General features: G+C 43.3%; 1 protein-coding gene across 1 annotated transcript in view; it reads right to left on the reverse strand.

The window, feature by feature from the left end:
• The window catches only part of chsy1 (chondroitin sulfate synthase 1), a 58,217-nt gene extending 36,010 nt beyond the window's left edge, over positions 1-22,207 (reverse strand). Inside the window, exons 1-2 of the mRNA XM_056412012.1 lie at positions 21,494-22,207; positions 17,125-17,620 (exon numbers count right to left, since the gene is read on the reverse strand). Of these exons, the coding sequence (XP_056267987.1) occupies positions 17,125-17,620; positions 21,494-21,804 (807 nt within the window). The 5' untranslated portion in view covers positions 21,805-22,207. The remainder of the gene's footprint in view (positions 1-17,124; positions 17,621-21,493) is intronic.

The following is a 22,207-nucleotide window of genomic DNA, read 5'->3' on the forward strand; positions in this document are numbered from 1 at the left end:
TCTTTTGTTGTGCTGACAACATTAGGCTATTTAACATTATATTTAGCTTTCATTTATGCAATTCTGCTGCTGCTGGCCTCATTTACATCTCGAGTATTCAAAAATGGTCCCACTTGATTCAAACTTGCAGTGAGTAATGTGCAAACGGTTTGGTAAATGTCTCCTAAAGTCATGACTCTTCCTCGAGGAAGGAGAGATATGGATTAAAAAAGTTATAATGGAGATTCTTAAAATTGACGCAACAAAAGGTCCTGTGAACACCAATATTATCACAGCTGCAGAAGAATTGAAACAACAGGCATACAGCACTATATGAGAAGAGCGCAGTGTTTCTGGCCTTAACTATTACAGATTGTTAGAGGCGTCTACTGCAGTGTTCATTCTGTGGTCATTTAACGACTCATTCATTTCATTTGCCAACTGTTTGAACTTCCTTTTCCACTTCTCACATCGTGCAGTCCTACACAGAACGCTGTGGGGCTTTCACACAGTTTTACCAGTGCAAGAACAGTAAATATGGACACGCCCTCTTTGGTTATTTAGCACCCTAAAGGTGCGTTCACACCAAAAGCGAAACTATTTTTCACGTCGCCCAAAACGCGCGAGTTTACTCGCTCGACCGTTCGCCGTGTTCTCACCATGAGCGTCGAGACGCTCCGCAAGGGGCGGGGCTTATCGCCGTGTCTCGTCTCCGTAAAGACCGTTATCATCTCCTTCATCCACCAGAATAACTAACCACTAGTTCTGCTTTATATTTGTTGTGGACATCCCACACACTAACGCCCTCGTGTTTGGGTTCATGACATCACCCGTAGGCTCACTCAGCTCGGTCACTTTCACCGATGAAGTTACTGTTACGTCTGAAAGACTTCTGCTTCCAGCGCTACGAGAGAGAACTCAAGAGCTGATTGGCCCGAGTTGCGAGATTACCGCCTCAAAGTTGAAATATTTCAACTCGGGGCGAAAATTGCGCCGCTGTAAATGCGTCGCCCACATCGCGTCGCCCCAAACGCCCCAAACGTGCCGCTCGGGAAAATATCGCTTTTTTTTCCATTTTTTTTTTACATAATTTTATTTTAAGACAAAAGACAATACATAGACATAACACCTAGAGGACAATAAACAATGCAGACGACAAAACAATGGACATAACATCATAAAGTCAGAGTATTTCTGGAGAAAAAAAAGAAAGAAAAAACAAAAACAAAAAACAAACATAATAATAATTAGAAGAAGAAGAAAGAAAGACAGATGCATGTGTACATGTGTATATGTGTGTGCGTGTGCATTTATGAATTAACTAATAAATAAGAGGAGTGGTGTCATGTTTGTAAAAATATAGTGAATGATGACCAGATGTCATGGTGTTCTGTTGTATTGTCAATGATAGATGAGGTGAGTTGTTCCATTGAAATATATTCTGACATTAAATTTTTCCAGTGTGAGATATGTGTGTTATTCCTTGATTTCCAGTTCACGAGGATTGTTTTCTTGGCGATAGTTAGGGCCACGAAGTATTTTGCAGTTTGTTTTGCTCAGGTTTATAGATGAGATGTCTCCCAGTAAACAGAGTGATGGGGATAATGGGATGAGGCAGCCCAGGAAAACAGACAGTGACTCAGTTATTTGTTTCCAAAAGTGTTGAACTGGTGTGCAGTGCCAGGTGGCGTGAATGTAACTATCCTGAGTATTTTGCATGCAATGTGGACAGATATCTGTAGTGAAACCCATTTTAAACATTTTGTGCCCAGTGTAGTGAATTCTGTGAAGTATTTTATATTGTATTAGTTGTAAATTTGTATTTTGGTCATAAAATATATATTAGTACAGATTTTGGTCCAGAAGTCGGCATCGAGTGATAGCCAAGTCAAATTCCCATTTTATTATTGGTATGGTTATTATTTCAGAGTGTGATATTATGCTACATATTTTTGAGATTAATTTATTTGAGGAGGTGATATTAATTAACTGTGAGGTTGGGGGAGGTAATTCCAAATGTGTGGCCTTAATGTTGAATTTTGTTTGAAGGGATTTAAATTGTAGATATTCCAGAAAGTGATTTTTCCCGATGCCGTACTTCTGAACCAAATGGGGGAATGAAACCAGGGTATTGTGATTAAAGATGTGTTTCAAATGAGTGATGCCTTTAGTGGACCATGTGTGGAGATTTAAAGGCTTATTACTGCTTAGAATGTCCAGATTATTCCATATAGGGGTGAAATTTGAGGGTGCAAAAGTGACATTAGTGATTTTGTGGAATTTCCACCAGGCTGTCAGAGTTTCTGCTATTGTTACCATTTTGAAGCAAGGATGGCGTTTGATTGATTGGCTGAGAAATGGTAGGTCTGAAATCTGGATGTCCTTACATACTGTCTGTTCTATGTCTAACCATGTGTTGTCTGAGTGAGTGGGGTGGATCCATTTAAGAATGTATTGAAGTTGGTTTGCTAGTGAGTAGTGAGAAAAATTTGGAGCTTCAAGTCCTCTTTGTTTTTTTGTTTGTTGTAAAGTGGCCAGTTTTATTCTTGGCGTCTTATTTTTCCAGTAAAATTTAGTAATGAGTGAGTCAAGAGATTTGAACCAGGAGTGGGTGGGTTGAGATGGAATCATTGTGAATAGGTAATTTATTTTAGGAAGAATTGTCATTTTAACTGTTGCTATTCTGCCCATGAGTGACAGTGGTAGTTTCATCCAGCGGAGGAGGTCGTCGGTTATTGTTTTAAGTAGTGGAGTGAAGTTGAGTGTGAACAGCTCTGACAGCCTGGAGGAAATATGTATTCCCAAATAAGTGATGACACCAGTGCAAAAAGGAATAGGTGGTGTGTGGCCTGCCCCATCCCAACTGTTACTGTCTAATGGAAGGATGAATGATTTGTTCCAGTTAATTGAGTAGTTAGAGATTTTGGAGAATGTGTCTATAATTTTAATAGTTTCCTGTAACGATGAATATGGCTTTTGGAGGAAGAGCAATATATCATCGGCATAAAGACTGATTTTGTGATGGGTATTGAGTGTTTGGATTCCTTTTATGATGGTATTCTGACGAATGGCAGCAGCTAGCGGTTCACCGATGAAGTTACTGTTACGTCTGAAAGACTTCCGCTTCCAGCGCTACGAGAGAGAACTCAAGAGCTGATTGGCCCGAGTTGCGAGATTACCGCCTCAAAGTTGAAATATTTCAACTCGGGGCGAAAATTGCGCCGCTGTAAATGCGTCGCCCACATCGCGTCGCCCCAAACGTGCCGCTCGGGAAAATATCGCTTCTATCGCAGCCACACGCATCTGTACGTTGACTTTTCATGGGATTCGGTCGCGCGAAAAAATAGTTTCGCTTTTGGTGTGAACGCACCTTTAGGCTTCACTTAGGCCTTCAGTAAAATGGCCCTCATGTAATGGCACCGAATAATTGTGTTAGTCGAGTTACAGAACCTAAAAGGTGGTCTAAGTCGCGTTACTGAAACGAGTAATACAGTTGAATAAACCGCACTGCGTTTTCATTTGTGAAAGCCGAGCAGCCGAGGGAGGTCCTGGTCGACGCATCAATCTGGGTTCAAGCCTTTAAAAGATGTGTTCTAGCACACTGTGGATTCTTGACAATAAAAGAGTGAAGCAGGAACACGTAATGAGGGGTAATGACACCCGGCAGGAAGCCGACAACGACAACCGCTCGGTCCAATTAAGTGAAAACACCAAAAGCTGGAAGGCTTTTGCCCGCTCGGCGAGTCCGAATGCAGTTCAACAAACAAGTATATAGTGGCATCAAAAGGGACGAGAGATTAGGGGCCTTTCAAATCCAAAGTAAGAAAACAAATTAGTCAGAGCGAATGCTCAGCGGTTAAAATAGGGCAATTTAAATTGAACAGCCGGAATTTTTTATTTTACATTTATTTAACCAGGAAATGCCTCATTGAGATAAAAAATCTCCTTTACAAGTGTCCTGGCCAAGACAGCAGCAGTAGCACGTCACACAAAGTTCCATACAATACAACATAAAACAGTGACAGACAATATAAGAAAAAAGAAAAACAAAATCACAGCATGAATAAAACCAAAACTAAGACTCAAGTCAACACAACCCCAGCTTACACAGGAGCACATACCTCCGTCATATAAAACATCTACAGCTAGATGAATTTCCCTCCAATATTTTCAATCTATTTTTAAAAACACCTAAGGAGACCGGTTCCCGGAGACCCAGGTCTGTCTGCAGCAAATTCCAAGCCGCAGGAGCAGCAAACTTAAAACCTCTTTTTCCCAATTCCAAACGGACGTGAGGGACGGAGAGCAAGAGGAGGCCTTGAGCAGAGGTCACAGAGCGAAGATGGTAGCTTCCAGGGTTTTTCAGCTGAATTAGAGTACAAAGATACGATGGAAGTACGTGGAGAATAGCCTTATAAATAAGGACATGCCAATGATTTTGTCTCCGGATGGACAGAGCAGTCCAACCAACCCTAGCATACAGGGAGCAATGGTGAGTCAGAGCCTTAAGATTAGTGATGAACCTCAATGCTCCATGGTAGACAGTATCTAAGGAGTGGAGACATTGAGAAGATGCATGCATATATAAGACATCACCATAATCAATCACAGGCATAAAAGTAGCAGCAACAAGTCTCTTTTTAGCATTCAAAGAAAAGCAAGACTTATTTCGGAAATAGAAACCTAGCCTCACTTTCAACTTCTTCACAAGTTGCTGAATGTGAGGTTTAAAAGAGAGAGAATCATCAATCAAGAATCCCAGGTATTTATATGATGATACAGACTCAATCACATTGCCCTGAAATGAAATCATAGCTGGAAGGTTCAATGGCTTTGTTTTTGAGTTTGTAAACATCATCAACTTCGTTTTATCAGGATTCAACAATAATTTCAACTCATTAAAAGAGTGTTGCACATTATCAAAGGCTGTTTGTAAGTGTAAGAGAGCCTGATGCTGTGTAGGAGCAGAGCAGTAAATGACAGTATCGCCTGCATAAAAGTGAAAATTGGCATTTGGCACATTTTGACCGATACTGTTGATATAAATTGTGAATAAAAGTGGTCCTAGGACTAAACCCTGTGGCACACCTTTTATTATATCAAGAGAACTAGAGGTGATGCCTTCAGCCTGTGCACACTGTGATCGGTTTGATAAATAATTTTCAAACCAACAGACAGTTTGTTTTGACAGTCCAATAGTAAGAAGTCTCTGCTTCATTACTGCATGATCGACAGTGTCGAAAGCCTTGGACAAATCAATAAAAAGGGCTGCACAGTGTTGTTTATTGTCCAAAATTGCAATAAAATCATTTAATAGGAACAGGAATAGGAGTGTCAGACATCCATATGGAGACTTAGTTTCGAGCTAAGTGGAAGGAAATGCTCCATACTAAAGCCATATCAAACGCCAGGCTGCGTCCTCACAGAGCAGCAGGATTACTACACACACACACACACACACACACAATCAAAAAGGCAGGTTGCAGAGCACGTTGGTTGGACACCAGCCCGCTAATGCTAAAGAAGTCTAGCCAGTTGCTAGAGAAACAGATGGCTGCAGCATGTGAGGTTGGAGCATCGTAGAGCTGCTTGTGTGAAGGTCGATAATGTGGATAATGTGCCCTGATGGGGGCATCCATAAACATTTATCTTTTTGGAAAGTTTCCTCATTCGTATTCATGACGCGACCGGCAATTACAAGATGGAAAACCGGCGATTAAAGTAAATGTCTCAGTATGCTTTAAACCCATTAATTCATACAGCATGTCTGATCATGTCCAGAACCTTCTTGTCATGGTCTTTTTTTCTTTTCTCCAAGAAAGAGCTCAACGTCTGCCTCAATAAAGGCTGGGTATTGTTTGAATCAACGACGATGCCAGAAGGGCCACAATATTCAACGATTCGTTCATTGGTATTCCGTTCTTTTAAATTGGGGATTTGGATATTTCCGTTGTTGTTTCGTAACCGCAGCAGTCCACGGGGAAACGGCGCCGTTTGCCTGAGTCAGCGCGGAGACAGAGTTCCCCTGTGTTAGTTCGGACTTTTTTTCCCCTTAACTCGGCACGTAAAGTATCACTTCCAGATATAGTTTGACGGCAGAAGTTTGCAGGCCACTTGGTGGTGCGGGATTCTTCGGTAGCGCTGCATCTCCGTCGGATCGGAGCCCAGTGCATCTTTCCACACCACTCGGCTCCACAAAGAACGCTTTCTGCTGGAGTTTAGTTACGCTCAAAGCTCGCTACCGCAAGAGAAATTGATGGCGAAAGAAGGAAAAAGAAGAAATCCCAAAACAACCTCAGCAAAAGCAAAAGATTTAAATCAAACTAATTTGCCAGAACAATAGAATACATGAAAAACACATTTACCAAACAAGAGAGGGCTGCTCATCTGACAGGAAAACAGTGTAATCATAATCTAGAGTCTAGACTGTGGCCAGTAGAAACCAGCTGTTATACCATAAGTCTGGACTCCTTAACAGCAATCATGAAATTACACAGGAAATGATCAGATCCTCAGCTTAAAGAGGCAATACAGTCATTGATCTGTACATCTACATTTTGGAAATTAGACTTAATTTGAATGACATCTCTCTCTCTATACACAAGGAGATGAAAAGACGACTACACTGGACCTGGTTCTGGGCCTAGGCTGACTTGCAGTCAGCAGATGCCAGAAAGAGGCGGGCCCTCCCACTGGGCTGCTGGCCAGGGTTTTAACGAGCCCATTTACCAGAATGGCTCGATCAACCCACTTCTGGGCTAAACTTGGTGATGTTGGGATGAGCAAACCCCAAACCACGCCAGGCCTTAATGTTCCTGCTGTATCAGAATAACCTGGACCAGACTGAGGGTGGAAAAGTCTTTACCATTATTACTACGTTTGGAATGAAGCTGTGGACTGTAGTGTCGGCACTTAGCGTCCTAAAATTGTCCGTTTTTATGTCACTCTATAATAACGGTCAGTGCTTACCCTGGGCTTTAATTCTAGATGGGACTTTGTCAGAGTAATAAAAAAAAAAGGGGAGAAAAGAAGGGGGAAAAAAGGGAGGAGGAGTCCAGGAGCATGACTAAGGCCTATGGTGGCAGAGCTTTAGTGCCAGTAAAAGTCAGCAGCTTTGGCCGAGCAGACAGGCGAGAGGAAAAGGCTTCTGGGTACGGGAGAGGAAGGAGGCAGAAAGTCCATCTGGAAGAGAACAAAGTCTGAGAGACAAAAGGAAGAGCTGTTCCCATAATTCTGCACAAGTTTCAATACAATATCAGATTTCATAGATGGGCAACACATGCACTGAATGCGTCTCCTCGTGACACAAAGACGCAGATATGATTATATATGTAGAGAGGGCGACTGTGGGTCAGTGGTTAGCAGGTCTTTCTTTCAATCAGGCGGTTCGGTCCCCGCCCTAGTCGATGTGTCCTTGAGCGAGACACTGACCCCGAGTTGCTCCCTGTAGCTGTGTCTACGGTGTATGAATGCAACATGATTGTAAGTCGCTCTGGATAAAAGTGTCAGCTAAATGAAATGAAATGTAATGTAGCCCAGTGGAAAAAGCAGACCATTAAAACAAGTTATACTAAATAACTATTTATGTAAATACGGTAACTTGTTAGAGTTCCGTAAATAAACCATTTTGAATGGGTTAAATTAAGTTTATAAAAAGTATAGTGTGTGTGTGTGGCTTTCTGAATTTAAAAGAGCGGAGAAAAGAAAAACGTCGGCATTCTGCTTCAAGAGTCCTGGCAGGGCTGGTAAGCATACAATTAGAGTGGAAAAGAAGGGAAAGCAGGAGCATGAGTTGGCAGTGGGCTGGACCCAGAGGGGGAGGAGCCTGGCTTGTGACAGGGCCAGGCCGGCCCACCGGAGGGAACCTCAGCCTGGGATGATGAAGGAACCGGCCTGAGGGGGAAAAGCTTTCCAAGAATCAGACACAAACGGCCTCATGCAGGAACGTGGTCGTATTCTTATCCTGAAACTCACTCACTCCCTCCCTCTTTTCGGTGGGGGAAATTAGTGTGAGCGCCACATGTCGTGCAAAGTCACCAAACACACTTGTAAAGTTGTCCGCTTTCAGCCCGATAACGTGGAAACGTACGCTCACGAGCTTCGATCATTGGGTCACGAGGCCTTTACACACCAGCGGCGTGACGAATGAACAACTTACTTGCCGGAGATAGTTTTACAACAAAACTACTCGTATTGGCTAATTTGCGAAACTTGCAATCCTTTTTCAATAAACGGTTGGAATTGATCTGTGCAGGCAGAGGACCAACCAGGATCCTACTGACCCAGAGCAGCGTCTGCCTGAGGTAAACTCTCATAAAGCCGAAACTAAGGAGGGAGAATTGAGTATGCAAATATGAATCTGGCAGCCATGATGATGATCTTAAAATAAAACCCATCAATTTCCAACCCTTTATTCAGAAACGGCGCTTTACTCGCATGAGTTTACTCGCCTGACTGTTTGTGGTTTATTTGTGTCGGAGAGGGGGCGTGGCTTATCGTTGTTGCTTTACTCTGTGGAAACAGTTATCGTTTCCGCCATCCGCCGCGAATGAATTAACCACTTTCTGCTTTATGATTGTTGTGGAAATCCCACAAATGTCGGAAAACATCAAACACCCTCGTGTTTGGGTTGATAACATCACCCGTAGGCGCACACAGCGACCAACTGGTCCTCCTGCACAGCCTCGTCGTGATGACGTTTCGTCGTTTTATCAAGACACTTTTTTGAAGATGCATAAAATACTTTCAAATTCACTAGAAGTCTATTTTCTCTTTTCCATCTTTTAATCCGTGAATCAACAAAGGTTTTTAAATCATCGACTTCGAGATGAGGGAACCAGAAGTGCAAAAATGCTGACTCAGTTTTTTTGACTCATTCCTGCAGCCCTCTATACGGCTACAGGGTGTTAACTCCACCATGCTGCGTGTTGTGATCCTCTTACACAGCTCCTGCCACGGCATCAGAGCGCACGTCGTAAATCGAAGCCATTTAGTTTCAACTCCAGCTGCAGATGGAGCATGATGATTGGACAGACCGGCTGAATAGTCATGTCATCCAGTTGTCACACCATGCCAACCACCACCGAGTCCGAAGACATTAGTCAATCCGGGAAACAGAGAGTACATCCACCAAGTTACTTCCCCGGAGGCTTTTGTGTAACTGAATGCTCAGTCAGAAAACGTTGGAAAAGCAGCGATAGTTATGAACAAAATCAACACAAAAAAAGGAAGAAAGAATTACAAACTATTCAAACAACTGGTGAAGCAAAAAAAGGTGTTGTTCAGAATGGGCGTCAGCTGCTCTCAGTGTGTTTGGGGCTGGAGGCTAAATAGTTCTACCACAGAGATGTAAAAGCAGACACAATGGCCTCCGGGTCACGACATTTAAGTGGTGGCAACGGCAGTTTGTGATCTCCTATCCACGGCTGCAGGGGTTTCATGAATAGTGTGCCTTCTCCCCTTTATCTTATCTGGAGGGCCTCTGGGCAGGAGCACCGACTGTGATTGATGCTGTGCTAATTCTGTGTGTTGATTACAGCAGAACATATTATTGCCATGCTGTTGCGTACAAATCGTAGACTGTAAAACAAGAAGAGGACGGAGTCGTCGAATGTCCCCCCGGTTCTGACGCTTTGAGTTCAGAATGTTGTCCTTCACCATCTTAAGAGTTTTTCAACCAGTGAAGAGACATAGCCATATTTGGAGTGCAGGGGAGTGTTAGGTTGTAATAGTTTATTTTGATAACATGTGCAGAGGTCTTGTGCTTTAATTTAATACATATAAAAATATATTGTAACCGTAAATATTAGGGAGAATATTGATATTGTTATTCATGTATTATGAAGCATAGGGGTAATGTTTACTCTATGCAAATGTAAATGGAAAGAATTAATGTATGTTGCATGAGAGTGATTGTATGTTAGTATTATAGATTGACGAAGCCGGTTGGAATCCGTGAAGTGTCTCACAATAATAGACAGGACTTTTATTGTGAAAATACTTGATTAGTGACTTGACCGGAAGTAACGTTTTGACCCGGGGTTCAGTGACTTTCGACCCCCCCATTGTTCTAGCGGGATTTTGAACCAACCGAAAGGTGTTAAAGGCTGGACTCACCTTTGAGAGTGAGGATTGGCTGTTTTTGAGACTATGACTGTACTGGAGAAATAGCGTTCTCTTTCGTCGGAATCCCGGGTGCTTCAGGCTGGACCTGAGGAGCCGGGACCTTTGAAGACCACGATCGTGAGGCCTTGAATGTTTGTTTACACTTCCTGCCATCAAATGTTGATAACTTAATTCACGCGCGTCCGGAAGCTTGTTTTCCATCATTTGCGAAGTGCCCAGTTTCAGGTTTCCCTTATAGGAGTAACACAGACAACATATAAGAACGTGGTAGCGGACGTGAAAACCAGAGGCCTTCCTGTCTTATGGCAGTATCATTGCTTCGAACAGAAATAATCTCCATGCTACTTCACTTTAGGCACATTTCTATTTGTCATCTTTGAAATCCTCCTCAATATAAAGTTCTGTTGGAACAACACTGTAGAGTGCAGTTTGTTCAAATGTCACCACTGGTTACCAGACCAGACACATATGTGTGCATATATATACTAGGGCTGTCAGCGTTAACGCGTTAATCTATGAGATTAATTTGGCCGCGATTAACGCACTAAAATATTTTAACGCAACTTTGTTTACTTCCGGTGTGCGTTGAAGTTTTTGCACTCCTCTGAGTGTCAAACCGCGGCAGTCCGCCTCCTTCCTCCCGTCTGCTCCTCGATATTCACAGAGAAACAGAGAGCGACGTGTCGGCGACGCGGGGCGGAAGGTGCAGGGGACTTTTTGTTTTGTTCCGCCCCGATGCGCGCGCAGACACGCCGGCATGGAGCTCTGCGGCGCGCGAGACGGAGAGCCGAGAAGAGTGACCGACACGTCGAGACAGAATGACATGCTGCTGGAGAGACGACCAACAACAGACCGCTGTTTAGTTTAATAAAAGAACAAAGACGTCTTTAAGAAAATAACCTTGCATTACTTCTGCTGTAATCTGGCGCTATAGAGAAAATTACAGGGGGGCGGGGCCTCACCCTGATAGAATGGTGGGGGAAACACTGGGATGTGTCATATGCAAAAGCAATTAAAAGGTGAATTTACATTGTTTTGTAAAATCGAGAAAATGAGCCCAGACTCCAGAGGGTTAACGTGACGCATTTGAATGTCAGTCAGTTTACCAAGGCCACTGGTTCTGCTGTTGTTCAGTGTTAAAGATGACAGGACCAATGGGGTCTCTAATACACCTTTGTTTACTAATCTGGATGTTTCACTGAAGAAACAATTTATCATCCACGATATTAAATCCCTCGCTGGCACTTTATAGGTAGAAGCCTCTTTGAAAACACAGCTCTGTGTGAAGTTGTCTTTAAAAAAAGAATACAATTAAACAAGTGTCTAAAATACACGCTGTCTGAAGTGATTACTCGTTCATTTCGAAGATTTAGGCTGCGTCGACTACCGGACACTTGAGCACTTCGAGCACTGACTTTCAGTGTTCGAAGTGCGCCACTGACAAAACCAGCAGGATTCAGTGCACTGAAAGTACCCGGATGGCGCACTGCAAACGGGCAAAAAATGCAGTGTAAAACGATGGACACTACTGGCCCTAAACGGGCGCCATCTTGGCTACATAGCGGAAGAGGAGGAGCCCTTTCGCCAGCTTTTCATTTTATTTCTAAAACAATGGCGGACGAGATGGCTACGGTAGCACGAGCGGTAGACCACGGAGGCTCCTGCCGCGATTGTGGAGGTATCGCAGTTTCCACATGGGGTGGAGAAAGGGGTAAACAAGGGACAAAAAGAGGGCAAGAAGTGCATTCATTTTGTCAGTTTAAGTTTCGCGGGTATCGCAAGCAGATTTGCGTACGTCACTCCCGGCTTAATTTCGCGGGTGCCGTGAACAGATTTGCGTCCGTCACTTCCGCCAAGTGGTTCACGTAAGTGTTCCATTTGATACAGCACTTATCAGCGACGGAGTGCACTACAGATGTCAGTGCACTGTATTGCAGTGTACTTCGTAAAGTGTCCGGTAGTAGACACAGCCTTAGTCTTTAAAAGAAAAGAGAAAAAATATATAATGAATTTCAAAATGTGCGATTAATTAGTTACTTTTTTTTAATCGATTGACAGCCCTAATATATACACATACATACATACATGTTTGAGTGCACACCGAGTACCGCTGCTTTCTCCACTCTTTGCGTACCTAAGATTTAAGAGGAAGCAGTTTAGATTAGGTATGACGTCATGTGCAGCTGGCTGTCAAAGAAAGACCCGTGTTCTGTGAACCAAAATGGGCAAACAGAGTTGAGAAGGGGGAAATGTCAACGCAGTTAATCCTGAAGAAAAGAGGCAGTACGCTGAGACTACAATGGTGCTGTTGTTGGCGGGATGAATGCGCATGAAGCGGTGCAAAGGGAGAGGGCCTGCAGGCCACTCAGGAGAAATTAGGATTAGGAGGTGGACTCTCAGCAGCGCAGCCTTGTGATTCCCATTATTAGCCGTGTTGGAGCTTGTTTGTGCGCTGGCATGCAGGGTTGTGTTGGAATGGTCTCAGACTCTCAGTGCTTCTGTAGAAAACAGGTTACTGATCCCCTCAAGCACATTATGACCGCATACAGTAAGCAGGGTCTCAGACCTGTGGCATTCATTTATTCTTTGATCAGATGTCATAAATCATATTCCCACTCCTTTTAAGATCGAAGAATAGATTTGTCACAGTCATATTTATTAGTCTGTGCAGTGAAATGCAGAGATTTCAAACTCTAGACCACGACCCTTCCTGTGCAATAATAGTAATAATATGAGTTTGTTAGTACTTCCAATGTTCGTGTCAGAGCTGGATTGGAACATATTCAGCCTCGGTCAAGAAAAGCTTTCAAATATAGGCTTTAAAGTATTTCATTAAACACATGTCTCAACTAAATCGTGTCTAAAAATTAACCATTGCAACAAACCAGATCCAGAAATAAAAAAGGTGAAATTCTGAGCCATGATTGACAGAGAGAGGACAAGAGAGGCTGGAAGTAAACCTTCTCATGGATGTAGAGCTACATCTTTTCAAAAATCGGTTACAGTTGTGGGCACTGTGAAAAATGCTGTGTCTATAGATTCATTTTCTGTTTAATAAATGATAAAATGCATTCATGAATTCAACTTATTTTTATAACAACTGTTTTATACTGCATAAAAATAAATGTCGGAGTTATCTGTACTTCTAGGCATGACTGTGCTGTTTCCATAGAGCTGGAATACTTGAAGAAAACTCAGAAGAGCAGTGCAATATATATATATATATATATATATAAATAAATATATAAATATATATACAGGACCGTCTCAGAAAATTAGAATATTGTGATAAAGTTCTTTATTTTCTGTAATGCAATTAAAAAAACAAAAATGTCATGCATTCTGGATTCATTACAAATCAACTGAAATATTGCAAGCCTTTTATTCTTTTAATATTGCTGATTATGGCTTACAGCTTAAGAAAACTCTAAAATCCTATCTCATAAAATTTTAATATTTCCTCAGACCAAGTAAAAAAAGATTTATAACAGCTGAGTGTTTGTCAAGGCTCAGGAAACCCTTGCAGGTGTTTCGAGTTAATTAGACAATTCAAGTGATTTGTTTAATACCCTACTAGTATACTTTTTCATGATATTCTAATATTTAGAGATAGGATATTTGAGTTTTCTTAAGCTGTAAGCCATAATCAGCAATATTAAAAGAATAAAAGGCTTGCAATATTTCAGTTGATTTGTAATGAATCCAGAATGCATGACATTTTTGTTTATTTAATTGCATTACAGAAAATAAAGAACTTCATCACAATATTCTAATTTTCTGAGACAGTCCTGTATATACACACACACACACAGTATATTGCAATGCTCTTCTGAGGCAGACCACAACGTGCATGTATTGTACCCAACTTCCTTCTGAATACTGAGACGCAGAGACATGCAGCGTGTTGGTAGTGTGACACAAAGGCCCGCGTCAGATTGCCGTTGGGGCACACACACACACACACACACGAGCTGGAATTTAGGCTAATTCCTTACTCTGGCCTTCCACGTCGGTTTATTTTTTAATCGGGAGTGTAAACATTCTAGGACCATGCAAAGGCCCTGGTGAGGGGGGAGTCAGGGGAGAAGAACACCAAGCTGAGATCATACCATACAATACACAGATCACCATAATCATCGTAATAATAATAATAATACAGGCATGATAAAAAGTAAACCGGTCAGTGTGCAGAGACAGGAGGGGGAGGGTGTTGTTTAGGAGCAGTCAGATATAAGAGCATGTTGAGGCACCGCTCATGAGTGGGTGGCTGACTCCCTGTGTCCTCGTCTGGCATGAGCACCGTCTGCTGATTAGGCATGGGATGATGTGAAAAGATCATGTCATGATTACCTAAGTGAGTGGGATTTACGATATTATTCTGATAATCATCCAAGTGCTTAAAATCCTTTGAATGGGACTAAATCAAACCGTTTCCCTTCACAATTAGTTCGGAAACTAATATTTGTAATGCGTCACAGACTCGTCTTTCTTTAGTCACCCCGAACAATCTTTAATCAAGTGATCATAAGGTCCTCCTCCATTGATAAAAGGATATACAAATATAAACACATGTATATTCCATGATAATTCCTGTAGTCTTTGAATCAGACTCCATTTTTCAATTCTCGCCCATGATGGCGAGCTACACAGCTTTTTCGAGTCACTCAAGTTAAATTCCTGACTGTCCCCAAAATGGAAAGTCACCATCATCATCTCATGGTGAGTGATGACTGAACGGTTCTCCAAACTGGGTCCAGGATTGAAAATGCGGAAGGTAATGTTTTGATCGCCTTGTATTTATGCGTGTTATTCGCACAAGTCAAAAAGTATTAAACCGAATCGCGTGAAATTTGGTGGGATGATTGGTTATTATCCGGGGACCATTTGATTAGATTTTGGGATCGATCGGGTCAAAGGTCAAGGTCATAATCTTCTTTTTACCAGAGTCAATTTATATCCAATTGGCATGAAACTAATGCCAAAATGTTCATAATTCAATGCCCAATCTTGTGATATGCGAAGGTATGCGCTCTACCGAGTGCCCGTTCTAGTTAATGATGCAATTTGGTGCATTGTTGCCATGATCTTAATCCATCTATCTAAGGCACAGGTGTCAAACACAAGGCCCGCGGTCCGAATGTGGCCCCCCCACATCATTTTATGTGGCCCCCGGCGGCATGAAAGACATACAATCACCTTTTCTTTAAGGTTTCACATTAAAATGGATTTATGTTATAATCATAGAGATATTTTCATTTTATCTGGCCCCTGACGGCTTGAAAGAAATTCAAGAAATTTCTGAAAATTATACCGTGCTTTTATTTTGAAGGTTTCCGATAAATTGGATTTATGTTATAATATTATAGAATTTTTTTATGTACAATATTTCTACACTCATATAAACAATAATTAAATGACAAGATAGTTATTTAACGATATGTTGGGGAGTTTATACGTTTATATACTTCTGTTACAACCGGCCCTTTGAGAGGTGGCCATGTTGTGGATGTGGCCCACGGGGTAAATGAGTTTGACACCCCTGATCTGAGGGACCCACTTTATGTATCAAATAAAGTGGGTGCAAAGTATCAAATAAAAGAAAACTATATTTGACAACAGAAATAAAACAAATATCTGTCATTATTATTATTAATGTGAAAGGCAACCACAATCTACATCTGTCTTGACACTGATGGTCTTTACTAATACTTCTGGAGGACAGTGTCACAGACGGACACACTCCTCCTGCTGGGGACTGACCTTTGGCCAATAACTTTCAGAATAAAAACAAGGATCATTTCAAAACACTTTACTATCACAATGTACGCACACTGAACAAACACCTTTTCTAACAGCAACCGGTCACAGCGGGCTGTGGGACTGAAAACCATCGAGATCAATGGACTAATAAAACAGCTGGGGCTTCTGGGGGAACAGAACACATCTCCTGTGATCTCGTGTCGTCTTCAGGCTGCGATTCATGTGAACATCGGGCCACCGAGCAACAGGTCGATGTCACAGCCAAGTCCGGGCATGTCAGAGAACAGGCTGCGTGGAGAGAACGCTCCTCTTTCGCTCTTCCCTCTGCTGTGGTGGGCTGATCCGGTGAGCATGTTTTGGAGGGACTTTCCTCATGGCTCGCAGTGACAACACTCACGCGAGTGACAAGTCTCGACAATGACTCAATGCCGTCTGCTCGATCAATAACGGGCGCTGAACTCGCGTGAAACACGAAGTGCTTCTTTTCTCCCGCAGCCTAAACGAACACGTGGCAGTTTTTTTCCACCCTCGACTGGGAGATTGGTGGGAGTGGAATATTTGCGTTTGTGATTGCGTGTCTCAGCAGTGACTATTGTTTGAGAGATTAATGAATAAGCAATCAAATCACTTGAAAGCTGACGTACGCGAGTGTTCCGCTTTCTAAACGACACAACGCCGTGCTGTGTAAACATCGCACGGCAGTGAGGGGAGAACACAGCGAGTGTACCGGCCGACGAAAGGCCATTCTGGAAGGCCCAGGTCAAAGGTCAGCCCACAGGGCAGGACCACCACGCTTCAGAGACACGGATCAGCGTGACCATATGGCGATCGTGATTCAATTACGTAGAGATCAAAACAAACAGCCTTGTGACCTCTTGCTGTTCTCAAAACAACACATGTGTCCAGCAGGAAAAAGGTAAAGCTAGAGATGCACCCATCTGTCAGCTGATTGGCTGATCAGTGCCTCAGAGCCAAAGTTTTGCTGGACAAAAGTGCTGCATGGTGGTTTTATGTCGCAGATACAGCAGCACAGACTGTAATGTCACAGTCCCACATGCTGTGTACACCATGTGTGTGTGTGTGTGTGTTCAGAGTCATGACGATGAAACGGTGTAAGAATACAAATGTTAACACCTCTGATGGGCACATTTCACAACTCAATACGTGTCTATGTTGGGGTCCTTAGGTCCTCAATCGAAAGGGGTTCTGAGACAACGACATAGAACAATATGAGATGGGAACCAAATTGAACCCTCTTACCTCATAGGACCAGACACACTGGACCCCGGCAAACCTCCTGACACAGCGGCCAACCTCCACGTCCTCATGGGTGGTGTACATCTCCTGGACACACTCTCGGATGTGGGGCACCATCCTCTTGAGGACCTCGCGGCTCATGATGACCCCTGGCCCCCCCATGCAGAAGTTCTCCCCGGGCTCCAGGGCCAGTTTCCCCAGCTCGTCTCGGGCGCCCATGCCCGTTTGGCCCAGGAAGATGGCCTCGCTGCTGTTGAGGCTGCGCAGGAAGCCCTCCAGCTTCTCGCTCTTGATGTAGACGTCGTCGTCGGCCCTCATGAACCACTCGTACTTGTCCAGGTAATGGTCGTGCATGTACTTGAGCATCATGAAGGACTTTTTCTGCGGCGGGTACGAGTCATCCACATTCTTCAGGGCCACTATGGGAATGGGTATGGAGGTGTCGGAGCCCTCGCTGGAGAAGAACTCCACGCGACCTGGAACGGTCTGTGCCCATGTCCTGGAAACACACAGAGGGACAAACGGAACGAGTCAGAACACATGCAAGTGGAACTAGAACGGGCACTCGGTAGAGCGCATACCTTCGCATATCACAAGATTGGGCATTGAATTATGAACATGTTGGCATTAGTTGCATACCAATTGGATAAGAATAGATTTTGACCTTTTCATGACCTTGACCTTTGACCCCATCGATCCCAAAATCTAATCAAATTGTCCCTGGATATAAATCCTTCATCCCACCAAATTTCATGCGATTCAAGAAGATGTTGACCTTTTCATGACCTTGACCTTGAGCTTTGACCCGATCAATCCCAAAATCTAATCAAATGGTCCCCGGATAATAACCAATCATCCCACCAAATCCCATGTGATTCGGTTGAATACTTTTTGAGTTATGCGAGTTACACGCATACAAATAAATAAATACATGGCGATCAAAACATAACCTTCCGCATTTTCAATGCGAAGGTAATAAATCCAGTAGTATTTGTGTCTGGTTCTACAAACAATACTAATATATCCAGTCGTGTTTGTGTCCGGTTATACCAACAATAGTGTTTGCTTCCAGTGGTTTGACAGCGGCTGTATTTCTTAATTTAAACAATTCTCTCATGTATCACCTGCGAGCATCACTAACGGTCTGCTCCCCTGACGCACAGTTGCAAATAGCTTGTGTTGCAGCATATGGTGTGAGCTAGTTACAAACACTAAATAAATGGGTTTCTCACTCAAACGCATCTCCACAGTGAGATCTCTAATCTGCAAAGGCGGCAGAAATGAAGCAGCTGTGTTAAAGGGCGAGGGGTGCCGTGAAGTCGATGCAGACGCGATGGAACAGATAGCCTTCCGTTCCATTAGATGCACCAGTCCACACTGTATCGGAGAGACAAGCGGCTGATAGAAACCCGCCCCCGTTATTTTCAGCTTTTAGTTAAGTGTAATCTGCCTCGACAGCCGTAATCACAGAAATATCCTGCTGTGAGATTATTAACCGTATCTATATTATGTGATCAAGGCTTCCAGCATCTCTGGGGAGGAATCCAATGAATGCATCAATACACGGGCCGACAAAGCCAGTGGATTTCTTCTCATGGGGCGGACACAAAAAACGGCTTTGGTTCAGTTAATATCTGCCGTCAGTCTGCCTGGTGAAGACAGGTCAGTGAGTCGCTGTCCACTCACGTCCTCAGGAGCTGATGCTGACATTGCTTGACCCCCGTCATGTGGTACACGCACTGCACGCCAAGTAGACAGTCGAGGTAGTGCTGGGTTATTTTGCGGAACGGAAGACACATTTTCATGATAATGTATCAGTTTTTGGAATACACATTCAAGTCTAGAATATGTGTTGACAGCTTGTAAAACAACAAAACCCCAGCTATCACCGGCAGAGATGAACCGACATACTCGGAAATACACCGCAGGAAAAATACGGACGGGTCGAAAAGTCAAACTCTTGTCGCAGATCAAGTGGGAAACAAAAAAGTCGGTCCGTGAGGCACGTTTCTATCGGATCTCATTCCCTCTCCTCACGTCTAATAAAGCCAGTAAAAGCCTATTGACAGCAGGAGAGCTGTGTGACGGGACCGTCAAGTAAATACTGCTGGTGTGGGAGCAACGTGAGAAGCTGCGGCCGAGTGGGAGGATTCTCACTGATAAAGCTATGAGTCAGGCGGTTTTTTCTGTGCATGTCTATAACTTATGGGAACCGTTTAGTCTAGGCTGAGAAACGGTGACATGTCCTTTAACATGTCAATGCAACCAACACTGATTTGCGGTTATTCTTCGACTAAAGCACCAGCAGAAGCAGAAGGGAAAACAAAGGAATAGTGACCCGAGAGGGATATTCTTCTTTTGAGCTTTTTTGTATTCCTCAGTATGGGTCAATATGGGGTGGTGATCTCATGCTAAGATTACATATTGTTGTTCAGAAGTTAGCGCCACACTGGTTCCCTCAACAAAAAGCCAATGGGATTTTTTTTCCATTAGATTGTTACACAAAATAAATGTTTTTTGATGCGGACATGATTTGTTCAGGGAGATAATCATCACAAATTAACCCCACTTTTATGACTCCTGAAGTGTGAATGCAATCGTCAGAAGTTAAAAAGCATAGATTGTATATAAAAAGGTACAAAGCTAAACACATCTGCATCGGCTATAAAATGACTTCACGTCTCCACCCCTAAGCTAAAGGAGGACTATAGTGTTCTAGTGAGGACGTTTAGTCGTCTCCTTTTTTTATAAAAGACTCATAAAAGCATCTACAGTCACCAAAGGGGTATTTACTGACCCATTTGATATCGTAAAAGCTTTTAAATCTCATCAGCTTGAGAGAACCACCGATTTATTTGAGGTATTTAATCAAAAACCCAATTGAAAAAAACCCACTGACTTTGAGATGGGGGAACCTGAAGAACAGAAATGCTGACTCGTCTGGATTTCATTCCTGCAGCACTATTACTCTCATTCACACAGATCACACATGTACGCCATGTAGACTTAGTGCTGTATTCCCTCTAAGCACACATGATAATTCCAACAAAAGCTTAAAATAATATACATTCATTCCAACAGCAAGTCATTTTGAAAGGAAATTGGAAGACCTGTTGTTTTAACAGAATAAACAGCTCATATGTGTCTAGTGCTGATGGACTGGTAATGACCAGTCCATCAGCACTAGCGTGATAGCGCAGTCCAGATGGGTCCTCATTGAAACTGGAAACCTAGGAGGAGGCTTCACGAGACAACAATCTGCTCTCAAAAAGCTAGATATCTGCTTGTCCAAGCTGTACTTGAATATCTTGTTTAGGAAAACTCCATCTTATTTCTAAAGGCTTAAACATAGCAGGAGTCAACAATTACTAAATGAGTCATGAGCTTCTGTATGAGGTCCCGGGAGATGTTCAGGGGAAACATCAGCTACCCTCTAAAGAAACAAGCAACATTCTCAGCCTGACTAAGTGTAGTGCAGTGAGGACATGCCAGCTCTCAGGCAGACCTCAGATGTGACGATCAGGTGGCTGAGGATGCGAGGAGGCTTGATAAGCCCAGGATGGCACATTGTCTACATGAAGCCCCGGAAGACATCGTGCAGGACCAGCAGACTATGACCTAGTCGTTTTTGGAAAATTATCAACAAGTAATTTGTAAAGAAATACTGTCCAACATTCTGACTGAACATCTTTGGAGTTTTGGACTGATACAACAAGCCATTTGAAGAAGTCACCCTCTGTGAGATTATGTCATGTCATTTCTCTATTCTGATATGTTATGGGCTAAATTATGAAACTGGAGAAATAAAAATCAGCAGACTGATTGACAATGCACCCAACTACTGATAGTTGTAGTTCTAACCCAAAGTCTCCAAAGATACCAGCTGTGTTTCCTGAAGTTTGGAGAGGTGTGTCTAAAAATGATGAAGAAGACATGTAGAGATGTTCCCATTTGAGGGAAGTGTGAAAGTGAGAAAAGACACATGGATATGATGCTCATTGTTTACAGCGTCTCGCTTCAATGAAGAGGCACCATGGTTCTGACTCATTATCTCACACCTAAAGCTCCTTAAGAGGACGTGCAAAGGAAACGCTACTAGTTGTAACCTAGTTTAAGACGTGTTTCTGTGATCTGGTGAAGTCCCTTTAAACGTCCGACACTCCGCAGGCCGAGCGTGGCAGGACCTCAACGACAAAGAAATACCTGCTGCTAGCTAGCTGCCTAATAAATACATGGTACGAGTCCTCGTCCGCGTCCGCGTCCTGGAGCATCTACAGAGAGGGAGCTTGTCGGACCGTTACCCTCCGACAGAAAAGACCATGTAGCTCATTTGTGGGTGTAAATTTGCATTATTCTCAGACATGTCACATACCTATGTGCCGCCACAGCTCGGCTCTTCAGGTATTTCTGTGCAGTCATGACACCGACGAATAGGAACTTATTGGACCGGGCGCCAGGGTTCTCGGTCGCCGGTGAACCGTTATCTTGCGGTGGCCATAGCACTCCGCCGTATTCCGTTCTGTGACCCGCGTTCAACCCGCAGCCGGCAGGGTTTGCCTTTCGTTTTTGTCCAGCTTTCTTCAACTCCGTCGCCTTGGGTAAGATGAGTCTGGAAGCCAGTGTGAACCCGACGACCAGTCCCAACAGAACACTAAACCATGCTCTTCGGCTTCGAGCTGCCATTCCCCAAAACTTCAGCAGTTCACTGTGTATCCTCGCTGTATCCTACAAAAAGCAGCAGAGCGATAACCGAAATATACAAAAAATAAATTAAAACAACAACAAAAAAAGAACTGTAAGGCTCCTGTTTCCAGAAAAACGGACTCACACACACTCTCTCATAGTAGAAAAGCCCTTTTCTTTCAGTTGCCTACGTAGCATCACAGCAGTCTCCTTGAAGCTGCCACCTGAACCGTTCTCCGCCGCAGCTTCCTCTGCTCATCAAGCTGTCGGTACTTATCGACCGTCGGCAAACTTCAACGCCGATCGACAAATGCAGCAGCTTTTTTCTTTGCCTTGAATAGCGGCCCCATTCTCACCATTATCTTGCCATTGGAAGAATGTCGGACTGTCGAGATCGCTGATT

The sequence above is a fragment of the Pseudoliparis swirei genome, chromosome 4 (assembly GCF_029220125.1).
Source record: "Pseudoliparis swirei isolate HS2019 ecotype Mariana Trench chromosome 4, NWPU_hadal_v1, whole genome shotgun sequence".
Classification (NCBI taxonomy): domain Eukaryota; kingdom Metazoa; phylum Chordata; class Actinopteri; order Perciformes; family Liparidae; genus Pseudoliparis; species Pseudoliparis swirei.